At 40.5% G+C, this 26,511-nt stretch overlaps 1 protein-coding gene across 23 annotated transcripts in view; it reads left to right on the top strand.

Moving 5' to 3' along the window:
* The window catches only part of RBFOX2 (RNA binding fox-1 homolog 2), a 263,261-nt gene that overhangs the window by 205,049 nt on the left and 31,701 nt on the right, over window positions 1-26,511 (top strand). For 15 of the 23 annotated variants that reach the window (XM_032836559.1, XM_032836550.1, XM_032836552.1 and 12 more), the window contains 2 exons: window positions 4,239-4,463; window positions 23,724-23,870. In XM_032836559.1, the coding sequence (XP_032692450.1) occupies window positions 4,239-4,463; window positions 23,724-23,870 (372 nt within the window). The remainder of the gene's footprint in view (window positions 1-4,238; window positions 4,464-23,723; window positions 23,871-26,511) is intronic. The other 8 variants (XM_032836560.1, XM_032836553.1, XM_032836551.1 and 5 more) reach the window with 1 other exon arrangement.

The raw sequence follows: 26,511 nt of genomic DNA, 5'->3' as shown, positions 1-26,511 counted from the left end.
ATTTTCTGTATAAACTTGAAACTGTTTTAGGATAATTAGTGTTCTGTGATCACTGTGTATACTCTTACTGTTTTGTCACAGTAGCTCTATGGCAAGTCTTACTGTATGATAGAGCATGCCCTACTTCATAGCTTTTCTCCTTTCCAGACTTCCATAGTAGTTTTTCACATCCCAGTTAGAATTCTGTTTAGTCCTGTTTTCTTCCTTGACGCTCTGTTTGTTTCCGATTGGAAACGACATTAGGTAGGGAACCCAGGGTAGCTCAGTGTTTGAGCATCAGACTCCTGGTTTCTGCTCAGGTCCTGATCTCAGAGTCATGAGACCGAGCCCCATGGCAGGCTCCACGCTCAGCAGGGCATCTGCTTCAGATTCTCTCTCCCTCCCCCGCTGTCCCCCCTCACGTATTCTCTAAATAAAGTCTTAAAAAATGACGTTAGGTGTACATTTTATTTTAACAAGGATTAACATTTCTATATGAAGTGTTACTCCAGAAACAAAATACGTCTCTGTTTATTCAGGCCTCGTTTTGTATCCTACATCGTGTGTTTTATCCTGTACATTTTCTTTCCCTTTTGAATAACTGATTACTGCTGGCTATAGAATAGTTAGTGTACAAATGTGACAAAATTTTATTGTTGGGTCTACTCATTTGTGGTTAATTTTGTGGGCTTTTCTAAGTACTTAGCTACAGTTGTCTCTGTGTTCTCTTTATCTCCATTTCAGGTTTGTCACCTTACTTTGTGTAGAATGAGTCATAGGGGCAGTGATTTATAATGATGACAGGTACTTCACAGTTTAATATGATGTTTGCCAGTTATAGCCTTATTTTTCCTTTGTTATAATTAACATGTAGTGACATATTTATCAAGTGTTTGGCTTAATGAATTTAAACAATTTGGTACCATCATCCTTAACAAGTAATTTAACATTTCTGTCATCCTAGAGTGTTCCGTCCTAGAATGTTCCAGATCTCCATCATCACTCCCTGCCCCCCCCCCCGCAAAAAAACCACTACTTTCTTCACTTCTGTTACAGTAGATTTGTATCTCATTCAGCACATCTTTAAGATTCATCTATGCTGTTGGTGGTTTATTCTTTTTTTTTTTTTTAAAGCCATGTAACATTCCATTTTGTGAATAAACCACAATTTGTTTATCCATTTTCCTGTTGGTTTCAGTACAGTCATTTTCAGTTTGGGGCTATTATGAATAAAGCTTCCATGAACATACTTGCACAAGTGTTTCTGTACACATACGCTTTTATTTCTTTGGGGTGAAATAAGGAGTATTCAAACTGTACAAAAAGTAGAACTGCAGAACAGTTCTACCATGATATACTGTTTTACACTTTGACAAGCAGTGCGTGAAAGTTCTTATTCCACATCCCGGTCAACATTCGGAGTTTTCAGTCTTGTGGCCCTTTCAATGGGGGCAAAATGGTAGCTTGTTTGGTTTTAATTTCCTACCCCTGATAACTAATGTTGAGCCACACATTCAGTTGTTTTCTGCCCATTGACATATCTGTTTGTGGGAGTTTGTCTGTTGAAGTCATTGACCCATCTTTAAAAAAAAAAATGCTTTGCTCTTTTCATTATGATTTGTAACAGTTCTTTGTAGATTCTGGATGTGTGTTCTTTGCCAGGTATGTGTACGGTGAATGCTGCCTCCCAGTCTCCATCTTGTCTTTCCATTATCTTAGTGGTACCTTTCAAAGAGTATGAAATTTTTAAATTTTGATGGAGTTTGGTTTATCAGCTTTTTTCTTCAAAAGTTTTTTTTTTAAGATTTTATTTATTTGACAGACAGAGATCACAAGTAGGCAGAGAGGCAGGCAGAGAGGAGGAAGCAGGCTCCCCGCTGAGCAGAGAGCCTGATGCGGGGCTCGATCCCAGGACCCCGGGATCATGACCTGAGCAGAAGGCAGAGGCTTTAACCCACGGAGCCACCCAGGTGCCCCTACTTTTTTCTTCAGTTGTTCTTGTTTGTTATGACTAAAGAGTTCTTTGTTTATTGTAATATTGTGACAATTGTCCTCTTTTTTTTTTTTTTTCCTGGATGTTTTAGAGTTTCAAAACGCTTTTGTCTGTTATCTCTTTCCAGTTAATTTTGCATATGTGGGATGAGTTGAGGTTAATTTTTTTTCCACTGGGTATTCGTTTTTTTATCTGTTAAAAAGGCTTTCCTTTCTCCTCCTGAACTGACTTTGATGACTTAATACTGACTGTATATGTATGTGTCTGTCTGGATTCTTTTCTGCTGATTGGTTGATTGATTTGTCTGTCTTTAAGCTCGTGCCATACTGTTGTGATTACTGCAGCTTTGCAATAAGTCTTGAAATCAGGTAGTATAAGTCCAATTTGTGTTCTTTTTCAGAATTGCTTTGCCTTTTCTAGGCTGTTTGCATTTCCACTTAAATTTTAGTAACAACTTGTCAGTTTCTGCAAAAATATCAGAGATTTTGATTGAGTGTGTGGGATTTGGGGTGTGTGGCTATCTTAGGAATGCCTAGCTTTCGGGGCACCTGGGTGGCTCAGTGGGTTAAAGCCTCTGCCTTCGGCTCAGGTCATGATCTCAGGGTCCTGGTATCGAGCCCCGCACTGGGCTCTCTGCTCAGCGGGGAGCCTGTTTCTTCCTCTCTCTCTCTCTCTCTGCCTGCCTCTCTGCCTACTTATGATCTCTGTCTGTCAATAAATAAATAAATAAATCTTTAAAAAAAGAAACAAACCTAGCTTTCCAGTCCATGATCATGTATTTCTCCATTCATAACAGCCTTTGTACAGTTGTTCTGTTTCATTTTATGTAGAAGAACTTATTGTACAATGATGACAGAACCTTTCTTTAAAAATTGTGTGAGATCTTTCTGGGGCTTTGGATTCATTTTGTTTGCGATATATGTAAGTTTAATGGCCATCAAGATAGTGTTGAAAGCCTAGGATGATGTTTAGAAAATGCTGCCTAACATTCTGTTTCCTGTAGCTCTCAGTGGATAGAGAACCCCCTCTTGAACTGAGGGGAAGGGATAATTGGGACTGGGAGAGAAAGAGGAATTATTGCTCCCTTGCCTGATGGGAGTGATGCTCACGGGTAGAAGGAAACCAAGTGATATAAACCCAGATTTTCTTTGATTACCTAATGATATGATGTCTAAAACTAGGGGTGGGGGGGCACCTATCAAAGTGCTGACAGTTTGAAGGCATTTATCCATCTCTGCAAACTACTTACAGAAGTACAGCGACCCAAGACTTTGCAGACTTGTGTATCTTCAGTAAAATAATGGCTTTGCTTTTTCTGGAATAAAATGGGAGGCTGGTGGGGGGGGTGAAAGATTCAAACTCTTTCATATCTGAACTTAGGACAGAAGTGAGAAAGGGGCTTTGAGCCACAATGGCTCCTTCTAACAGTTCCCTGTAGTTCCTGGATACTCTCTGTTGGTATTTCAGATATCACAGTGAATTCCAGGTAAGCATCTGGGAATGGTTATCACATGGAGAGGTGTCCTGCTGTGCTGTTAGCCTTATAAAACTCATAGGGATTGTGAAGAACTTTGAACTTTTTCATCTGGGGATTTTTTTTTTTTTTTTTTTTGGTGTATCTCTAATATTTGTAATTTAAGGAACCTATTTTTTTTTAACTATTAACTAGTAGCCGAGACTTAAATAAATCTCTCTCTTGAAATCCAAACATTAATTTTTTAATAATGAAGTTTCTTCTGAACTCTGTGCTCTTAAAATCTAGAGAGCTAGGTTGTCCTGTTTTGAGAACTTAATTTCTAATGTCACCCTACCATGTTGTTATGAATTGTAATTTGATGAAATCGCTTTATTTTTCCCTGAATCTCTATAAAGGGATAGAGTGTCCTAAAGAAAATACTAATGGCCCAAATTAATTTCAACTCTTAAAACTCTTCTTGTGTGAGAAATTTCCTGGCATGCATTTTTTAAAAACTTGGGTTAAAGGAAATTTTTTATCTCTTCGGTAACTAATCAACTTTAATATGGTCATGGGCCTGTTTAAGAACCGCAGATTGGCCCAAGTTGGGTGTATGTTTGTGTGGCTGTGTGTGTGCGTACATCTCTTTGCCTGGCAGTGTTTGCCCCAGTCCTGAGGCAGTAAGCCTTCCATTTTACTGGAGTAAAGAGAGTATTCAGAGAATTTTGTATGCTCACCTTAAAAATAGTCATGTAACAAGAACTAAAGTCACTTTTTTCTCCTTATTTTCTCTTCCACTATTTGCTTTAGGGTAACCAGGAGCCAACAACAACTCCTGACGCAATGGTTCAGCCTTTTACTACCATCCCGTTTCCACCACCTCCACAGAATGGAATTCCCACAGAATATGGAGTGCCACACACTCAGGACTATGCCGGCCAGACCAGTGAGCATAACCTGACACTCTATGGAAGCACGCAAGCCCACGGGGAGCAGAGTAGCAACTCACCCAGCACACAAAACGGATCTCTCACGGTATGTGACCTGCGAGGTGGGACGTGGAAGAGCGCCTGCCTGCCGTCTAACCGCAGTCCTCTCCTGAATCATCACACCAGAAAGCCCTTTGAACTCCTCTGGCATCTACATGACACTACGTAGCATTTATGTAATTTCATCCCCCCGCCCCCAACCCTGCACCGTGTTGAAATTAGAAGTTAAGGGCTCAAATGTGAGCTCGCAGTCACTGCCCAGGAGCTTAGGGTCTAGAGACAGGACAGCCAACACAAGGTGAGCGCTGCCGCGAGGGCACACTTAGGTCAGTTTCACCAGGAAGCTTCGTTTCGCCACACCTTGCTGGTCCTTCCTGTGTTGTCACGGTACACAGTCCCACACGTTGCCTCCTCTCTCCTCCTTGACATACTCCGTCTCTTGCTCTTGGACGCTCCCTGTTTCCCTCCTGTATACTGGCAGCTCTCTTTTAGTCCCCTTTGCTGGTTCCTGTCTGTTCAGTTTTTGTTTCTTAAATGTTTTTAAGTTCTTATTTATTTATTTATTCACAAGATTTGTTTATTTGGGAGAGAGCTCGCAGGAGTGGGGGTAAGGGCAGAGGAAGAGGGAGAGAGAGAATCTCAAGCAGACTCCCTGCTGAGCACAGAGCCCCACACAGACACCCCTGAGATCATGACCCCCACTAGTAACCTGCTAAAGTAAAAGAAATGTTACAAATCATCCAGTAGGTGTATATCACATATATATCAATACACAGGAAGTCATATTGTCTGTGAGATTGCTGGTCTGTCTCCAAAGATAAAAATGTTCTATACTCTGGATAGAAAGATCTGTGTCTGGTTTTTAGATTTCTTTTTGCCCTTCCTGTTTCAGATTATCAGGAGAGCTTTGTTCAGCCTTTAAACCACTTGATATGATTTACTTCCCAATAAAGAGCCTTACAGTGGAAGCTTTTGTTGCATAAGGATGGATTTAACCTTCAAATACTTTCCATTTTCTTTTATTAGATACCAGACCACAAAGAAATCCATTCTTTCCTTGCAAACATGTTATCTTTTCAGTGTTGATCAGTTATACATAAGCACATAATTTTATACTTCGTAAGTAATGGGCTACAGTAGACAATTTATTAGGAAGATGGAAGCATGATGGGTAACAGATGAGGATTCTGCAGCATTTGTTCTAGAATCATGAATATATTGGCTGCTATCTTGGCTGCCTTTCCAAATCACTCAAATGATTATGAACTCACAGTCTTACCAGAACAACTGTGCAAAGAAGGAATAAAATAGAAATCTGAGGCTTTATCAAGTATTTTAATTACTAAGTGTTTCTTTACTAGTTATCTGTCCTTTTCCTATTTTTATTTCTACTTTCAGTTTCATATAAAATCAATCTTGGTAATTTGTGACTTTCTAGGAATTTTTCTTTTCCAACTAAATTGTCTATTTTGTTGGTACAAAGTTATTTATAATAATAATCCCATATAATCCTTTTTAATTTCTATAGCATCTTTAGTGATAGCCCCTCTTTCATTCTTGATTTTGGTAATTGTGCCTTCTTGCTTTTTTTCTTGGTCAGTCTAGCTAAGTTTTATTAATTTTGCAGATCTTTTTCAGAAAACCAGCTTTTGATTTCATGGATTTTTTTTTAAAAACTGTTGTTTTTCTGTTTTATATTTCATTGATTTCCATTTTGATCTTTATTATTTCCTTCCTTCTTCTAGCTTTGACTTTGATTTGGTCTTTGTTTATTTTTTAGCCTCTTGAGTTGTAGTTTTAAATCATTGATTTTTAGATTATTTTTTTCCTTTTTGATAATGTGTTTAAAGCTATACCTTCCCTTTAAGTTTCCCATAAAATGTGATACATTGTGTGTTAGTTTTCATTCAAGATATTTTAAAATTTCTCCTTATGATTTCTTCTTTGGTCTGGGTGACATAGATGTGTTTCTTAATTCCCAAATGTTTTAGGATTTCCCAGCTTTCTTTTCTTGATTTATAATTTAATCACATTGTAGAGAGAAAACACACTTTGTATGATTCAATTTTTAAAAATTGAGACTTGTTTTGAGGCTTAGTAGATGGTCTTTCCTATAGACTTTTCCTAACCAATTGGTGTTTTCTCATTATAAAATGTTCCTCTGTCTCTGCCATTATTTCTTCAGTCTGTTTTGTCTGATATTAATATAATCACTTCAGCTGTTCTGTCATTACTATTTGTATGACATCTTTTTCCTTCATCTTTGTCTCAAATTCTTAAAATCTAAGATGTATCTCTGGTTAAAAAACAAACAAACAAAAAAACAAAACAAAAAACCTGAATCTTTAACCCATCTGAAAATGACTGTCTTTTTATCAGAGCATTTAGTCTGTTTACACTTTAAGTAATTGTTAATATGGGTAGATTTATGTCTGCCATGTAACTACTTGTTCTACGTCTCTGATCTTTTATTGTCCCTCTGTTCCTTCTCTACGATTTCTGTTAAATAATTCTTAACTGTACCTTTTAAATCCCTTTGTGATTTTTTAATTAGTTATTTGTGTTGTTATTTTTATATTTTCTTAGTTCTTGATCAAGGATTACATCTTCAGCTTATCATAACTTACTGATGCGTGCACTCGCTCACTTACTCATCGGTGCACACGTGTGTGTGTGTCTTATTCTGGTAAAATATTGCAACTTTGATGTAATATAGCTTCGTTCCTCACCATCCTTTGTACTGTTACTGTCATCTGCATTATACATGTAAGCTCCAGTTGTATGTTTTTTACCAGGGACACCCTTTAGATTCAAAGAGTTTGAGACAAAATGAAGGAAAAAGATGTCATACAAATAGTAATCATAAGAGACCTGAAGTGATTATATTAATATCAGACAAAATGGATAAGTATTGATGGAGACAAATATACGTTAGAAATGCAACAACACAGTGTTTGTAATTATTACTTTAAAGAATCTTATATTCTCAAAGGAAGTTACCATTTTCAGTAATCTTCCTGTGGATTTGAGTGGTATTCTGATCCCATTTCCTTTCAACCCCTAGGACGTCTTTCAGTGTTTTCTGTAGACTAGGTCTATTTGAAACAAATTTCTCTGTTTTTGTGTATCTAGGAATGTCTTCAGTTTGTCTTCACTTTTGAAAGCTAGTTCGGCTCGCTGTAGAATTCTTCATTGACTGTTTTTTCACTGCTTCCCAGCACTTTAAACCTGTCACCCCACTGCCCTCTGGCCTCTGACGAGAGCCAGCTGGTTCTGAGGAGTCCACCATTCATCCTCTGTTCCCCTTTCTGTGATGAATTGCTTTTCTCTTGCTACTTTCAAGATTTTCAGTGTATCTTTGGCTTTGAGCAGTTTGACTCTCATGTGGATCTCTTTGTTTTTATCAAACTTGGAATCTATTGAGATTGGGTCTGTAGATTAATATTTTTTTATCATATTTGGCAAGTTTTTGAACACAATTTCTTCAACTATTTGTTTTTTCTCTTTCTCCTCTCTTCCTGGGACTTTCACCACAAATATGTTGGGAACTTGATGTCAGTCACCCACAGGTTCAAGTTCTGGTTTTTTTGTTTATTTGTCTCTGAGTTCAATCGAAACAGAATCTGAAGTTCTGTTCATTTTTCTTTGATGTTTTGTCTTTCTGTTCACGAGAGTGGAGAATTTCTGTTGACGTCTCTTCCAGTCCACTCACTCTCGTTCTGCCACATTGCATCAGCTTGTGACCCCATCTCGTGAATTTTTTATTTCAGTTACTGTGCGTTCCAACTCTAGAATTCTCATATGTGATTTGTTCCTCTGTTGAGATTCCTTGTCATCATATTTCCTTCATTCTTTGAATACATGTGTAATTGCCACTTAAAAGTCACCTGCTGAGTCCAACATCCAGACCCACTCAAGGGTCCATTTCTTATCTAGAGTCTGGGCCAAACTCTCATGTTTCTTTATAGGTATTGTAACTTTCTTAATAACCTGGACATTTTAATAATATATTTCAGCAACTCTGAAATGTATTTTTTTTAGAGGTATAGGTGTGTGTATATGTGTATTTTTCAAGTGATTTGCTTGACTTAAACTGTGGACTGTGACTTCTCAATGGTGTGCAGCCACTGCTGTTTCTGCACAAAATCTTAGTGATTTTTCCCCTCTTGTTTTTACTTTCTAGCCTGGCCAGGCGTTAACCCTGTGTCTCCGTAGCTTGTGGTCAGCCAGGGATTTGGGCAGATGTTGTATTTAAGCACCTTGAGCTTGTAAAGCTTCCACCCTCTGTCAATTCATCTGTTTGTGGGTTGGGAAGAGTTGGGAAGAGTCCAGAGTTCAGCCAGCTCTCAGGTCTGCTTGGCCTTTTCTCTCTGTTGGGCTCTCTCATGTGTCCCCTCCTTGTGGTTGTAGTTTCACCATTGGCCACGGGTGTGAGGAGAGCGTATCTCTCTAGCTCCTCTGTGATTCTCTCATTTCCAGGATCTCCCCTTCACGTTGCTGGCTGCTCCACCACTCACCTCAGTCAGAACACGAGCTCAAGATAGAAGAACTGTGATCCCCCCTTAGGGCCTTTACCAGACTTGCCACTTTCAGCCGACAGAGCTGTGGCTTTCTCCTGGCCACCCCCCCATCCCTAATCCTAATAATGAGAAATTAGGAGGCTCTGGTTGAAGACGCTTCTTATTTGTTTAATGTGTACATTTAAATGGGAGTGTGAATTCATTGCTCTTAAGCCATTTGCCTTTGGCAGTTGTGAGCGTGTGGGTGTTCTGGGGGGAGCGTGTGCATAGACTGAACAGTAGAGCAGTACGTCGTAAAACTCAGATTTGACAACATGAATAGATTATTCTGGTAAACTTTTACTCTCCACTGGCATGTTTCTTAAAATGGATCTGGTAATTCCTATGGCCAGTTACATTCAAAAGGTAGATAGGAAGCTTTGTTATTTACAAAGAAATGATTCCTTAAATTTCTGTAACACTTTGTTTAAAGCCTGCTTCCACAAACACTGTTTTTTACTGTGGTTCATAAACTAGTCCTTCGTGCACGTGAGGGTTTTGCAGTAGGGGAATTCAGAGTCCCTTCTCTCCATCTCGCCACTTGGGTTCCCCAGCTCCAGCTCAGCGACAGGAGACAGCGTATGTGTTCGCACCAGTCCCGTTAGCCGGCGTCTGTGCATCTTGTCCCACTCAGCTCAAGTGTCAGCTCTGCTGGGAAGCCTTGCTTCAGTGTCCCAGGCAAAGCCAAGCTTGTCCTTCACTGAGGCTCAGGTGGACTCCTAGGTTGACCACTTTTTGTGGAACTTACAAGATGTTGTTTTTTTATTCCCTTTTGTCTCCTTAATTAGACTGTAAGCTTCTAAAGAAAACGTTCCTTCTAGTTCATCTTCGCGTTCTCGGACTTACCACAGTGCCTGGCACTTAGCAGTTTCTCAGATGGTCGGGGGAGTTAAAGGAGGTACGATGGGAGGCCTGAGGAGGGAGAAGCTTAGACTTCCCGAGGCGGGTGGCATTGATCCTGGTCTTCCTATGAAGAGTGATTAGAACGGGAACGTGCACAGAATTAGAACATGATGGGAAGAATTGGGAAAGTCATTTCTCAAAGCAGAGTTAGAGAGATGGACAAGATCAGATGTCTTTGAATAAAAACAGTTTCTGGTTTCCAGCAGCCTGAAGCTTGGGGTGGTTGGTGGATACAGAGGAAAATAAAGTGGAAGAAAAGTCGCTTGAGTGCAAATCGGGAAGGGTACTTGAATGCCCGGCTGAGAAATGACTTTATCGGCGGTTTTTGAGCCAGGAAATGGAAGTGAGCAGAGCTGTGCTTGCAGGAGACCGATAGGTTGCGTACCAGATGAGGGGGAGAAGCAGGGGCCGGTTAGGAAAGAGTCTTCCGAGGTTCTGGACCAGGGGGCTGCAGCGGTTATGGGGAGGAAGGATGAGTGGGAGAGACGTTGCCACGGTAGAATACACGACAGTGATGGAGTAAAACAAGGAGAGCGGAGTCAAAGAGTGTGTCCTCCTCAGTGCAAGAACTGCATCTTGAATAAATCATTTCACCTCCCAAACTCCAGATTCCCCGTCTATTACATGAGCCAGCAGTGCCTAGTTACAGGATTGCACTGAACAGGAATGAGAGATGTTTGGGAAATTACTGGTTTACATCGTTCTTTAATAGCCTTTTTAAAAAAAAGATTTTACTTATTTAGAGAAAGTGCACACACTGCAGGGGGAGGGGCAGAGGGAGAGGGAGAGAATCTCAAGCAGCCTCCCCGCTGACCACAGAGCCCGACTCAGGCTGTGACCTGAGCCGAAACCAAGAGTTGGACACTTGAAACCAACTGAGCCACCCAGGAGCCCCTTTACTTGCTTTTTTAAAACCATCTTTTAGTTTTATTTATTTATTTTTAATTTGTTTAGTTGACAGTGAGAGAGGGAACACAAGCAGGGGGATTGGGAGAGGGAGAGGCAGGCTTCCTGCCAAGCAGGGAGTCTGATGCAGGGCTCCATCCCAGGACCCTGGGATCATGATCTGAGCGAAGGTGGACAGTTAATGACTAAGCCACCCAGGCGCCCCTAGAACCATCTTTAAAATCAGTTGTCTTTTGATATCCTTGATTTGTGGTTTTATTCTTGTGAGCCACAGTTATAGTGCAATACAGATTTTGTTTATTTTGAATGGTCTCATCTTGTCTGAGAGAACAACAACAACAAAAAACCTACAAAAATGAGAAATAAGCAATGAAATCTGGAATTTTATTTCTAAAACGTATTTCAGAAGTTGGTTTTCACATTGGGCTAGCTTCTTGTGCTCTTTAGATAAGAACCTGTTTTGACAGTCAGTTTGTCCCATACTGCACGTTAGCCAAGAGATGGCAGCCAGGGGTCCTGATTACCCCACGCCTGCCTGCAGAGAAGAAAGGACCTCAGCTGTGTGTGTGTTTAGATGCTCTTCCACGTGCTGGCAGGCGTAAGTGACTGGAGCATGTGCGGTAGACAGGCTTCATGAGTCCTCTTCAGAGGGTTGTGTCCACGTGCACATTCTGCCCACCCAGTCAACTATGTTTTCCTTGAGGACGGGAGTTACTGCTTGCCCTCTTATTACTCCCAGTGGCGCATAATGGATGTTTAATAAATGTTTTTTGTTTGTTTTGTTTTAAAGATTTTATTTATTTATTTGACAGAGAGAGAGGGATCACAAATAGGCAGAGAGGCAGGCGGGTGCCGGGGGAGCAGGCTCCCCACTGAGCAGAGAGCCCGACATGGGGCTCAATCCCAAGACCCTGAGATCATGACCCAAGCCAAAGGCAGAGGCTTAACCCACTGAGCCACCCAGGCACCCTAATAGGTGTTTTTTGAGTGAAGAAAAAAAGAAATCATAAAGGTTCAGCATCTGTGACTGGTTAGTAGGAAATGTTAATATTCTCTTTTGAAGTATTTGAACAGAGTTGTTGATGGCTGTAAAGCAGAGATTTGAAGGCACAGCTGAGGGACCCTCCTTTACTGTGTGGGTCAGCCGTACACCCCACAGCCCTCCACACTGGTAGCCTTCAGGCACACTTCTGAATGAAAGGTAACAAGAACACCATGCTGTCCACCATCCTCGGTTTCTTTGCTTTGTTGCATGCTCTTTCTTGGAGTTGAAGCCAGCTTTTCTGTCACTTTCTCTATCAGAAGATCAGTGTGATCATCCTCCTTGGAATTGCCCACTGACTCCCTTACTGGCAAGTGCCTTGTGGACTGGTATCCCACTAAAACAGAGCCAAGGAGTGATAGCCCTTAACATGGGTCCATTTGCCCAAGTGAGGATTTCTGGAACATAATGGGAAGCATGGGGCCCAAATCCTTCTCTCACGTTGCGTGTCGTGGCCCATGTGACCCCCAGCCTGCAGCGTAGGCGTCATCGTTAGCATGCCTGCTTCCCAGCTAGAACTAGAAGGCCTGGGAGCACAGAGGAAGTTACTCATCTGACTGTCCTCTCCCAGGAGAATCCCTCATTTCCCCTCCAGAGTAATAAAAGGGAAAAGATGGTGAGCCTGCACAAACCATCCACCATTGTTTCCAATTTACCAGTTATGCCTGTGATCGTCTTGGCCGTTTCAGAGCTCGATCCATGAGTAGACTGTAGGCCGGTCTGAAAGTGCAAGAGTTGCTACAGAAAACCACACTCCAAGCCAGGCTTGGATATTTTTGTTTTAAGATTTTTTTTATTTATTAGAGCACGCATGAGAGCAGGAGAGAGGGTCAGAGGGAAGAGGAGAGACACAGATTACCGCTGAGCACGGAGCCTGATGCAGGGCTTGATCCCACCCTAACCCTAATCCTGAGATTATGACCTGAACCGAAATCAAGTGTTGGATGCTCCAGCGACTGAGCCACCCAGGCACCCCAGACATGGATATTTTTAGTGGAGAAACTTGCCCTTTGGTTCATGACACTCAAGACACCTTTCAGCATATTGTTAATATTGTTAGCCTCATGATGATTGTTGCTTCTCCCTTGAGTGTCTTCATTCATTTATTTACTTTTACTTTTATTTACTTTTACTTACCCACCCCACCAACTCCGTCCCCTACCAAAAGCAACTAGAACTAAGCAGTGCTGGGAATGGTAATTCTGTGCTCTGCTGCCCTTTCCTGCTCTCCTGTGTTAGGGCCAGAATAAAGAAGCACTAATGGTTCATTTATGGGCATGGGTTTTCTTAACCTGTCTAAAGAGTTGTACATTTTTCATAAATATCTTGTACTATTTTTTGAAATCAGTAAACTGATTAGAATCACTGAGTTTTAAAGCTAAAATAGATTTTAGAAATCATTTTATGCCTGCCTTTTACAACAGAGGTCAACAGTTCTAAGTGAATTGAACACAGAAGGTTACAGCTTGCTGATAACAGAGCTCAGGAAATCTGCTTTCAGCCACATGCTTTTCTTCTGCCTCCCCATGCAAATGATAAAAAATAAAAGGCATCCACAGGGATGTCTTCTTAGCTTCCACTGATTGTTCGACTTTAAACTGAAGAACTCCACCTAGAATGTACAGATATCTTTCATTCTAAAATTGTACATTAAAATATTAAAGAAGTGTTCAGTTAAGGATAAAGTTTTTAATTGAGGTGATCTTCTGTGCATGTTTCCCTATTTTACATTATATATAATTTTTCTATGATTCTCACTCTTGGTTTAAAAAAATAAGTGACTTGCTATGGTTTCTATTTCACAGTGGGATACCAGCTTATGATGATATTACATACACAAATGATGCCTTTTGTAATTCCTTTTTATAGCACTTTGACCTACTGAGAAGGTGGAACTAGATATTATCTGAAGAAAATTGAATTACTAGTTAATTGAAAAAAAAAAAAGTGTGCTTACATTTAAATGCCCAGACAAGACCAGAGTCTCAGAATTTGGGTTGTCATAGCAGTATTCAAATACACAAAGGAAATGCATAAGCATTTCTTTTAAAAATAACTAAATCTAAAAGTAATTTTTCTTGACTAGTGAATTGCTCTACAGAGACATAAATTCAATTTTCCGTGCCCCAAAAATTGTGTCTGATGGTGGCATTAGATAAAATAATTTTATGTTTAGTATATCGCAAGTTTTCTATCACAAGTTTGAGCAATGTGAAATACCATTATTTTCAGCAAATAAGCATGAGGTCAAGATTTTACTCTTTAGAAAATCATTTGATCATATTAGGGCATTTTGACTCTCGAAGAAGGAATTCATATGCTCTGATTCCACCATGTTTTAAGCCATCACACACTCCAATATAAACATTTATAAAAATACTTCAAATGGTGGACCAACATGGGTTGTAGTCCCTCCCCCCCCTTTCTTTAAGGTAACGTAAAATGACCTAATGAAAAGTATCCCAACCCACTTTTTAAAATTTTATCAGGAAAAACTGAAATTTGGTTTTCAAAGTTGTTTTAGAAAAAACTTTATTACATAATACTGTGATTGTGGTTAGGGTGCTTGAGCCCAGAAATCTCTCTGATCAGAAATCAGGTAGAGTTGGGTTTAGCTCCCAGCTCCTCCTTCCATTTGCTAAATGCGTAACCATCTGAAAATTATAACTCTAGTGCTCATTTTCCTCATCTGTAAAAATGGTGATAATAGTTCCTACCTGATAGGGGTTTTTGGATTAAATGAGAAAATGAATAGCAAGTACTGAAGATAATGCCTGGCACAGAGTAAATGTCAGTAAGCATTAGCTACAATACTGTTATTATATAATTATTTCAAAGAAGGTGTCATAGGCAGCCTTAATTTATGAAATGAATGGGCCATCCAGTTCTCTCTCCTGAGAGAATCTTTCTTCCCTCGCCTGCATAGGAGCTGGTGCCCTAAGAGCCATACCTTTATCAGTGAATGTTAGAGCCGGCTCTACAAAAAGAAAGGAATGAATTATATGTGTAATACATGTTTGGGGAGAAAATAGGAAACCTGTTGACTTTGCTTAGCCTAGTATTTCCCAAATTTATTTGACCACGAAACCCATGTTCTGCAAAATACCTGTTAACATCCTGTAGAACTGCCATTCTACCCATTGGGAGGTATTGCTGCGAGATTTTTGAAGTACACGCATACATCTGTGTGTGTGTGTTTTTTTTGTTTTTTTTTTAAGATTTTATTTATTTATTTGACAGAGATCACAAGCAGGCAGAGAGGCAGGCAGGGGAGGAGGGGAAGCAGGCTCACCGCCAAGCAGAGTCCAATGCGGGGCTCAATCCCAGGACCCCGGGATAATGACCTGAGCCGAAGGCAGAGGCTTTAACTCACTGAGCCACCCAGGCGCCCCTACACCTGTGCTTTTAGATGCACTTAAAACTATTTTGGGAGTGATCTTTTCGTTAGATTTTCTTGGGTATAAGATACATCATGGTCTTATTTTATATAAATTGGAATCATTTAAATTTGAAAAGGGTAATAGAGAAAAATTAATGAAATTTCATTTTTGTGTAAATTTTTAACTGTTAACAAAATTCAACTGAGTAAATTACGCAGTTCTTCTTGGCCGTGTTCAGTGACTCGTGAGTTGGGCTGCATCCAATCTAAGCAGGTAGAAAGGAGCCCGGAAGAGCTGTACAAAAGATTTTATAGGCAGAAAGGAGCAGGAACAAGGAAGTTACACTGGGCATTTGCTGATTGGTTAGAGCAAGGTTGCTTTCCTTACATGGTGCAGAGCCAGGTCAGGTAACGTTCGCTGAGCAGGCAAGTCTGATTGGTTGACCTGGGCCTTGCTTTTCTGGCAGAGCCCTGCAAAGAAACGGAGTTCACTTTTGGTTTGCTGAACCTGGGGCTTATTGGCATGAGTGACTCCCTCCTGGACACAGTGTGGTTCTTTTAACAGAACCAATGTGAATATTCCCAAGTGAAACTTTGGTAATGGTTGCCTGATTTCACAGCTGTCTGAAATACATGGCGATTGACAAGGCAGCTCTACTTTTAGCAGTTAAGAGAAATATCTGCTATCTTTTGATAAGTTCAGTCTTGAACTTTGCAGTTTTCAGAACCATGTCCCTTATACCGTATGTGACTGACTTTGTAACATTGTGAAAATCCCTGATTCATCCTATGAGAAGGATCCGCTTAAACTTTAACTGAATACCAGTCCCCATCCGAAAGAAATTGAACCCAACCAGGAATCATGCTTTTGTTCTCAAAATGATGAGATCTTCAGGGAAGCTGCTGCAGGAGATGACACTTCTTGGGGCTTACCTTCTGTAAGAAAAGGAGATTTGTAAGTTAAATAGCTTCTGATTTGGGAGTACATAATAGTGGTTTCAGATTAAATGTGCTTTTTTCTTCACCATGCCAGTAATTTGGAATGAATAGACTTTTCAGCCCATTTCTGACTTTGATAAGTGGTCCAACCCGCATACTGAATACAATTACAAGCATTTGTCCACAGTTGTGCTTGTGTATAGTCATTAAACCAACTAGACATTCTTTGTGTTTTAATATTCTTTAGGGTTTAGAATCTGGCATCCCCAAATACCTTTCCCTTCTTTTGAACTTTTTATTTTGAAATAATCTTAGATTCACAGGAAAGTGGCAAAAATAATGCAAAAAATTTCTGCATAATCCTTCACCTAACTTCCCCTAATGTCATTACCTTGCATGGATACAGTACAACTTTCCTAACAAGACATTAAGAAGTGTTGGTACAGTACTAAGGCAGAATATAGACCTTATTCACATTTTACCAGTTTTTCCACTAATGTCCTTTTTTCTGTTCTAAACCCAGTTCCGGATCCCATATTGCAGTTAGTTGTCATGTCTCCTTATTCCAAAATACTTTAATCAGATTCAGCTTCTATGTGGAGTAGTTTCAGTCTCTGAAGAACAGAGAAAGGAAAAGACTTGGTATTTATATTTACAGGCTTACTGTTCGCCGAGAACCATGTCTCATTGTCAAGGTCTCTGCTTATTCTCCCACAGCCTTTTAAGTGTGCGTTGGCAAAGGGCTGTAATGAAGGCTCTCCCTGAGAATCAAAGGTTCTTTTGAAAGCAAGCGGTATTTGCCAAAATATTTTATACATGTTAGCTCAAAACACACATACGCTTTGTTGCATATGTACATATGGTATTATAAGGTTTTATCAAACAGGAGTTATTTCCAGGTTACTTTTGAATACACCCATCTAGTTTTGCTTCCTCCAAGAATGCAGTAAATGGTTTTTGTGTTTCTGTGTTTTTAGGGCTATAAACCAATAAGAATAGGAGAGTTAGTAATTTTGGAAGCTAGAAAGCAGATGTCCCAGTTAGTGATGAGCTTAGCAGACCCGCACGAACTTATTTCTAAGCCAGTTGTGGGAGAAGTCCCGAGAAATAATTCCATTTACACCACAAAAATTTTAGAAGTTGCAGAAACTGACAGCTCCGGATAGAAGACTGGAAAACTCTTTTCTGGGAGCCTAACTGACCCAAGAGGAAAGACTTGAAGATGGACATGTCAGGGGGTTCCCCCAACACATCGCTTACCTAACTGGAGTGAGTCCAAGTCCTCATGCCCCTCCACCCCATCCATTTAGAATTACCAGTTTTTTTAGCTACCTCCCCCCACTCAATTCTTAATTCTAAGCCAAAACCAAGGATAGCTAGATTCCTGAGGAAACCTACAACGTGCAAGATAGAGAAAAGAAGCAAACAAAGGAAATTGGGAATGAAAAGAAACTTTTACTTCTGAACAACTACCAAAGCAATAATCTACAGCTTTAGAGAGATAAAGAGAAGATACTGAAGATTCTAAACAAGAATGAAGTTTAAAAGGGTGGAGACTGTGGGATTCAGAGAAGAAAAATGAGCCTTGAAATTAAACACATGGCAACAGGGGTGTCTGGGTGGCTCAATTAAGCCTCTGCTTTCGGCTCAGGTCATGATCCTGGGGTTCCTGGGATCAAGCCCCTCATGGGGCTCCCTGCTCAGTGGGGAGACTGCTTCTCTCTCTCTCTCTGTCTCTGTCAAATAAATAAAATCTTAAAGGAAAAAAAGTCAACAAAATGTGAAAACTTTGTGGGTGGGCTGGAAGATGAGATCAAAGAAGTAGAGGTCTATAGTCCCTTATCCACAATCTAAAATGCAAAAATGTTCTGAAAATCAGATGATTTTTCATAAGTTAGCAGCAAAACTCACAACCGGTATATATCTTTGTCATATTTATATGAACGCACATAAAGAAATATCACTGTCCCAAGTCTGATTGAGTAACATTATGGGTTATACCCATTACCTTCCTAAAATCCTAAAACTTCTGAATTCTGTTATCCATTTGGCCCCAAAGTTTTCAAATAAGGAATTAAACACCTATTATCCAAAAAAAAAAAAAAAAAGACCCAAAGCCAGAGAGGAAATAAAGAAGTATGAAAATAAGAGGGCCAGTCCAAAACATCCAGTGTCCAATAATGCAAGTTCCAGAGAGAAAGACCAAATGTGTAGGGTGGGAATCATCAGCAAAATAATTCAAGAAGACTTCCCAGGACTGAAGGACATTAATTTTCAATTTAAAAGAGACTACAGAATTACTAGCAAAATAGATCAGAATAAAACAAACTCACATTAAGGGATATCATTATGAAATTATAGCACACTAGACACACTGGACAGTCTCCAAACCAGAGAGAATGGGAGGAAAGAATGCCTTCGGGTTTCTGAACAGCAGCATGGAAAGCTAGACAATGCTTTAGAGCTGCCTTCAGAATTCTAAAGGAATTCTTTTCAACCTAGAATTTTTTTTTTTTTTAAAGATTTTATTTATTTATTTGACAGACAGAAATCACAAGTAGACAGAGAGGCAGACAGAGAGAGAGAAGAGGAAGCAGGCTTCCCGCTGAGCAGAGAGCCCGATGCGGGGCTCGATCCCAGGACCCTGAGATCATGACCTGAGCTGAAGGCAGAGGCTTTAACCCACTGAGCCACCCAGGCGCCCCTCAACCTAGAATTAACCTAGAATTTCAACCTAGATACCCAAACTATCATTGACATGGATTAATTTAGTAGATGTTTTCAGACATGAATCTGATTCTCAAGAAATTTGCTGTGAATGAAATTTCTTCTTCTTCCTCTTCAGCCTCACAGAGGTGAAAATAAGAAATGAAGTCATCTCAGAAAACAAAAGGAATAAATATTGAAGAAAATAAATATTGAAGAAAATCCATAAATCAAAGTATATTATTTCTGAATTTATCAAGAGATTCCTTAGTATTACAGATTATGTGTTAAATGTTACTATGATAGAGACTTGGAAAGTAATACTTCATCTCATATTGCCCAGAACACTCTTTTCACAGTCCATAGTGGAAATATTGCCACTATTTCATAGAGAAGTCAGAAAATTAATCCACTTCACAGTTATAGGAATTTTAAAAGTGTGAGTTCATCAAACCAAGACATTTTTAGTTTTCATTTCTAGAATGAGGCTTTGAGACTTATAAATCTTATTTGCTTCTCGTTGTAAAAAGCTCCAGGCTCCTCTGCGGTGTGCACAGATAGCTAGACCTCACTGGGGCAGCCAGATTGTTTAAAGAGATGCATAGCCACTAGTCCCAAGATTGCATCAGCAGTGCCACGGGCAGCCCTCACTGTAAACTTGCGGCACACAGACTCCAGCCTCTTCTGTTTCATCCCCTGCCCAGCGAATAAATTAGGTCAAAAAATGACCACAGAAGGGAAGAACAGAACCTTGGGAGGTTGTTTATACAGTCCATAAAGTGGCTCAGTAGCTAACAATAGAAAATAAAGCAAACCAGTAGTGTACACTGAGATTTTTCTCAGAACAAACAGTTCTGCTGTCCACTTTGCCAAAGATACAGCCTAAAAAAAAAAAGATATAGCCTAAAAACTTCTCCTTACTTCTTCTGTCTGATGTATTTCAACAATTAGTAGTTGATATTGAGGCAAACTTAAAGTTGGGGATGTCGAATGGGGAAGTATCTCGTTTAATTACATTCAGTGTATATTTCCTTTTTTTTTTTTTTAAGATTTTATTTATTTGAGAGAGAGAGAGACAGAGATATGAGAGAGCACAGGCGAGGAGGAGAGGGAGAAGCTCCCCAGAGAGCCCAGTGCAGGGCTCCATCCAGGACCCTAGGATCATGACCTGAGCCGAAGGCAGACGCCTAATGACTGAGCACCAGGCACCCCCAATGTGTATTTCATGTTCCTATGTCCACTGTGCACAGAAATCTGCCGCTCAGCCCCTTTGAGTATCCGTTTAGTAGCTGTCTGGCTGTTTCCTGTGAGTGCCAGTGTGCCTTTGCCAGTTTTCCTAGTCTTGTTTTTCCTCCCTTTGTGGCCTGACCTGTTAATCTTCCCTCAAAATATATGTCATTCTTGGACAGCTTTCCTTGTCTTACCCCATGCCTGCCTGCAGCCCAGGGGAGGTCTTGCTCCGTCCCATGAGGGTCCTAAGAAAGAGTGGAATCCACACGCGTTCTCCCTTCTAATGAGAAGGAGGAAGCATGGGTGCCATGCTGGGCAGGAGGCTGGCACATGAAAGCCACCTGGTTTTCAGTTGCTGCTCTGCCACTTAATAGGGCCTTGGGCACCTGCTTCACCTCTCTGTGTCTTACTTTCTGCCTCTGTCCATTGGGGTAGTAATAGTGCCTGCCTTGTAGATTATTGTGAGCATTAGAGAAGATAAAAGTGCATATACATTCCAACATGACGTAGTGGTTAAGACCATATACTCTGGGGCCAAACTGCCTGTGTTTGAACCCCTGATCCAGAACTTGGGCAGTCTTTCTGGTTTTCAGATTCCTTATCTGAAAAGTGGGGTAAATAATAGTACCTCCTACATTCTCATGTTTAAAAAAGAAACAGTACCTACTCTTAGGGTTTGTTGTTAAGAATTATATTAATTAAAAGACATAAAGTGCGTAGGCCAGTGTTCGGCAAATAGTAAACACTATATAAAGTATAAGTGTTATTAAAAGGTTTACAGGAGGGTCTATGATGTAGTATGGGCTGAAGAAATAGTTGCTATTTCACAGGGAGTTCCCGCTTTTCAACAAAATTCTCCTAAGTGGAAAGCAGGAAGGATCTGAGGTTTAAAGAGAAGAAGGCAAATTAAAACCACAATATGGTGCCCCTGCCCTGCCTCCCGCCAGGATTTTTACAATGAAAATGACAATACTGAGAGCAGATAGAACTCTCACAGCCATCCACGGCGGAGAATAAGTCAGTACAGCCACTGGGAAAACTGGTGATATCTGGTAAGGCTGAACTTAGTGTGTGTCCTAAACCCAGCAAATCCACTCCTACGTGCATGTGTACCCGACGGAAATGGCTATTTGCACCGAAAGACGAGAATGTAGCAAGAATATTCACAGGAACATTATCCTTAATACCCCAAAACTGGAAGCAACTCCAGTAAGTCCTATATGTTTACAAAATGAAAGAAGAATGGATGAATTACAACAATGTAGGTATGTGTATTAGACAGACAGAATGCATACAGGAAGACAAACACAACAGAGTACATACTGTATAATTCCTTTTCTTTTTCTTTTATTTCTTTTTTTGTTTTGTTTTGTTCCAATTCAGGAACAGCCAAATTAATCTATTGAATTAGAAGTTGGGGCAGTGGGGACCCTTTCACAAGGGGACAGTGACTAGGGTGCTCCTGGGGTTCTGTTGCTCTCTGATTTGATAGTTCGATTGGGTATATTTTCTTTGTGAACATTCATTCATGCTTCTGATTTCTGCGTTTTTATCTATGTATGTTAAACTGCAGTTTTGAGATTACTTAAATAAGAAAAAAACTTAAAATGTAGGTTTTCACTACAAGGCAGAAAATGATCCAATCTGGCTTCTATCCTGCTTAAATTGCGTCTTCAAGGCCGTAAAAACTTGAAGTGACAAGTACGTTGGGCAACATACTTTGAAATAATCAGTTTTCATTTATCCTGCCACTTCATTATATGAACTACATGGGTAAATTATATATAAAACTGGTGACTTTTTATCAGAGTGATGCACTGATATTCTGCAGGTCAGATCTGGTGGTTTTAAACTTTGGCTCCAGCTGTGAAATGTAAGAGGCGAGTCTGAAGGTGCTGGGGTGGTCATTAGTTGTAGTCGATGCTTATGCTTAACTGCTTATTGCTTTGGTGTCCCTGATGCTGTTTCAGTAACTTAAGTGAGTTTCGTCTTTGAATGGACTTGTTTTGTTTAGTCTGCATTGTGCCCAGATTGATGATTGAAAACCTTACACTTTCGCAGAACATTGCTTCATAGCTCTTCCCTTTTCTGCTATTTTTATATCAAATGAATCATTGCACATTTAAGCCATCTGCAAGGCCTGAATGGAATGAGATAAAAGCTGCCATCACTTCGATTGACACTTGAAAAGCTAGCATTCATTCTGGGTTTATTCCTGATTATCCTTTATATTTTAAAGTCTCAAACTCCATTTCGAGATGGTTGGTAATGTCTCTGAGCCAAAAGTATCTGTGATTCACAGTTTCTTTGACTTGAAGGTTGGGTCAAAGGGAGGGCTCTGTTCTGCATCACGCAGAAGAATCCGTTAGGGACTCAGTTGTAACTCACTCGAGATACTAAGAACAGTGAGTTCCACTCTTGGTTTAATCAGCTCCACGAGCCGTCTGGTTTGGTGTGCACCTCACAGGGAATAGTGAAAACATAAGGTTTCTAAATTGCCAGATGAATACTTTTGAATACCTAGACTGTTTCACACCTGTTGGATGTTTGTCAAAAGTGTTTCTCTCTGTCGCAACTGTTTTGAGGATTTATCGGGAGGCAAAAAAGCCTGCCATGTTGCAAAAGAGATTGAGGATTAAAAGTACACCCATGCTTACATGTGCCCTTTCACTGTGGGGATACATAGACCCAGTGTTTACATTGTCCAGTAGGTTATGCTGGACTCATAAAGCCTCTCCCAGCAGATTTTGTAAATGGGGCCTTGCTCTGGGCTGCAGGAGCCTGGGGATCCCTGGGCTGACGTCAGGCGGGTTTGTCAGGTGCAATCACATGGATTAGGAGGAGAGTGCTGATGGGTTTCAGAGTAGATGCTCCTTCAAGTTGAAGCCAAATGCCCATTGTCATTAGGTGTCTCCTCGTCAGGAATAATGTTGGGATACTATGGTGACCCCGTAGTCATAAACTCTGGAACTAATAGAGGGAATGAAACATTCAGATATTCCCTTATTTCCTAAAATGATAGACCAAAAATGCAGTGACCTCAACTACGTACAATAGACTCTTCACTTTCAAAATAGAAAGATCTCAGAAGTGGAAAACTGCACTAAGAATCGAAGAATAATGGTACCATTTTTATGTCTTCAGTTTTGGTATCTTTCATATCTAATGGAGCTCCACGTGGTCCTGGGCAGGTCACTTAGTATTCCTCTTTTCTCCCATTTTATTAATGTTCTGTAAATATTCAAAATACTCGAGGGGCACCTGGGTAGCTCAGTGGGTTAAAGCCTCTGCCTTCGGCTCGGGTCATGGTTCCAGGGTCCTGGGATCGAGCCCCGAATTGGGTTCTCTGCTCAGCGGAGAGCCTGCTTCCCCCCTCTCTCTGCCTGCTTGTGATCTCTGTCAAATAAATAAATAAAAATTAAAAAAAAAATACTCGAATTGTAAATGATAGCAATTTGAACGAGGTATCATGCTTGGTTTTTTTTTTTTTCCCCCTGTGAAGGGACAACTCTAATTTTTGCTTAAAGACACTTTGAGAATTGTTTAAGAACATGTGGGGTCGGGCGGGGCCTTAATTTTACAGAATTCTCGTGAAGTAATCTATTTATTTTTCGCTCCATGTTGTCTGTTTCTTCGCTTTAGCAGACAGAAGGGGGAGCCCAGACGGATGGCCAGCAGTCACAGACACAAAGTAGTGAGAACTCCGAGAGCAAATCCACCCCTAAACGGCTGCACGTCTCCAATATTCCCTTCCGCTTCCGGGACCCCGACCTCCGACAGATGTTTGGGGTAAGTCTCTGGAGTCCTTCCGTGGGTGGACAATTTAATCCGCCAGTGTACTTTAATAAGTCATTAGGACTTGAGGATAAGACCGCGCATAGATCGAGAGAGATCCTAAGGTGAGTCAGTATTTTCATCAGTCTTCAGGGACTTCTGTCACCTAGCGCCATCACTCCTGTCATTCTAGACGTGGACCTTGCAGGTTCTCACGTACAGGAGGTGACTGTGCCGCCAGGTTTGCCCGGGACCAAGGGGTCTCTTGGGACGTGAGCCTTTCAGTACTAAAATCAGGACAAAGACAGTAATCCTTTTCAGAGTGTTACGAGTTCAGTGTCCTTGTGTCTGTGAAGCGGGTAGTACCTGTGTTTTATTTCTACTTCCCTGCTTGTAATTTAGCAGCATCAAGACCAGTATCTAAAATTAGGTGTAGGTGTTTGATTTGCTACCCTGATGGGTTCTTCCAGCTTCCCCTTCCTCCTGAAATCACTGTCATGAAAACATAGTATAACAGCAAAGATTTAAGTTACTGGAAAGTGAATGACTGCTGGAAGTCTTACGTTTTTTTCCGGGCATATGCGCTGTTGCCAGATTTCATTTGAGCAAACTCTTAACTTGAACTAGAAACAAGAGATCATGGTTTTTAAAAAACCTTCATGGCTGTTGCTGCGTGGTACTCTGTTGGGAAACAGGCGCCCCCCTTGAAGTCCTGGTCATGGCCACTTTTTGGCGACAAGACCCTGGAGCAAAATTTTGTCACTGACAGCTGAGTACCTTGAGTGTTTTCTGTACTAAAGCCAAGGCCAGCGTTGAGCTTTAATAACATTCTTGAAGTACTTGAAGAGAAAAGGTAGACAGAAAAAGGTAGCCAACTCTTCATCTCTCCAGAAGAGAAAAGAACAGAATATATAAAGGTCAGCTTCAAGAATAGAGGTTATATTTAAAAAGAAGTTTCCCAGGAGTAGGAGTTATGAGGTTCTCTACTGAATTATCAGAGATAATATGGAATCCTGGTCTCTGGAGATCAGTGAAAATGGAGTATATTCTCATCTGTCACAAGTATGTTTTCTCTCAGGTCAGAAAAATTGTGTCCATTGAAGATCTGTCTAGGCGAGTTAATCAGTGATTTCTTGAAATGTATTATGCCTTTCCTATAAGGCTGCTACATCCAGAAAGAAAAAAAAAAAAAAAAAGAAAGAAATTGTTCCTCGCAAGGGATACCTGGTAGAGTTGCTCTGTCTCCTGCACAGTTAGCACCTATCCCTTGGAAGGACCCTAGCAGCGGTGTAGAGCAAGGATTCCATGCTTTGTTTTATTAGCTGTGTGAACTTGACCGGTGACTTCCTTCAGCTGCAGTTTCCTTAACCGTTAAAGGAAGGCAGTCCTAACCCTAGCAGGTCGGTATAAAGACACATTAGAGAATGTAAAAGGAAAACTCTAAAACACCATTCCAATCTTAGTTATTTGGATAGGCATAGAAATAAAATTAAATCCCCTCCTACCTAAAATAAGACATTTTCTTCTCTCCTTTAATTTCCTAATGTTCTGTTAAATGACAAAACTGGAATCAAGCCCAGAAGCCTTACTCTAGAAAACATGGGCTCTTAGTACATGTTTTCTGAAAAAGATAGTAATGATTCAGCCCAGTGAGAAAGCATGATTTGTTTTGCGCTTTTCATTTTTTTAGTGTTTTCACATTTCCCAAATTCTGATTTAAAATCCAAGTGAAAGAGATCACTGGGTCTGTGAGGCCAGTACTCTGAGGAAAGTGGGGGCAGAAAGATCCCTAGAGATTTCCTGCACATCCCTCCCATTGAGTTGATCCAAGCATTGAGACAGACGCAGGCTGGCTTGTCACCTTCTCCACGCCTCTGCTGTGTAACCACTGTGACTGCACGCCCCTCCAGTTAGCCGTTGAGCTGCCACTAACCCAGTTACTTAGGCTTGGTGTTTCTAGCTTGTTCCCAAATGTTAAAATATTTAATTAATTACAAAACAGAGTTATTACTTAAAATGTTCTTGATGACGTTCAGTGCCGAAATATTAAAACGGCAAATAAATGAAATCATGTCTAATGTCCATGAATGTTTAAGTACGATGGAAAATAGCATGTAGTCTGTAGAAATGAGAACACACTGTAGAGTTAATGGCTTGGAAAGCTGTCTAGCGCATTAAAAAAAAAAAAAGTAATACATGGAAATATGTCCTTAACCAAGTATACGTAAGGAAAGGCGGCGAATGCTGTGAACCAGAATGGGGAGATGGTAGGTGTGCAGATTGATCTTTGTTCTCTGTTTCCTCTTTTCCTTTTTATGTATCTGTATTTCCTGACTTCTGCAGTGAATATAGTTTACTTTTATCAATTAAAAAAAGAAGAAGAAGAGAAAGAAAAACAGCCTTCACTAGTTTATCTTTCTGCTTAGGATTTGCTTCTTAAAAACGGAGACATTTAAAACATTAAACACGTAGTTAGGAAAAGCCCCAGTTCTTGCCCGTGAGGAAGTATCCGAAGGGTAACACTGCGAGGGTCTTCTGAGAACGGCTCCTGCCAGGTGGAGGTGGGTAATGCGTGAGTGGGCGAACTGAAAAAGGAGTGGAACAGGAGGCCTTGTCGGCTCATTGACGAGGGAAGATCAGAAACTGGTTATTGGGA

The sequence above is a fragment of the Lontra canadensis genome, unplaced genomic scaffold (genome assembly GCF_010015895.1).
Source record: "Lontra canadensis isolate GAN:19392208 unplaced genomic scaffold, GSC_riverotter_1.0 scaffold93, whole genome shotgun sequence".
In the NCBI taxonomy this organism is placed as follows: domain Eukaryota; kingdom Metazoa; phylum Chordata; class Mammalia; order Carnivora; family Mustelidae; genus Lontra; species Lontra canadensis.
This window is presented reverse-complemented; position numbering and strand designations above follow the sequence as displayed.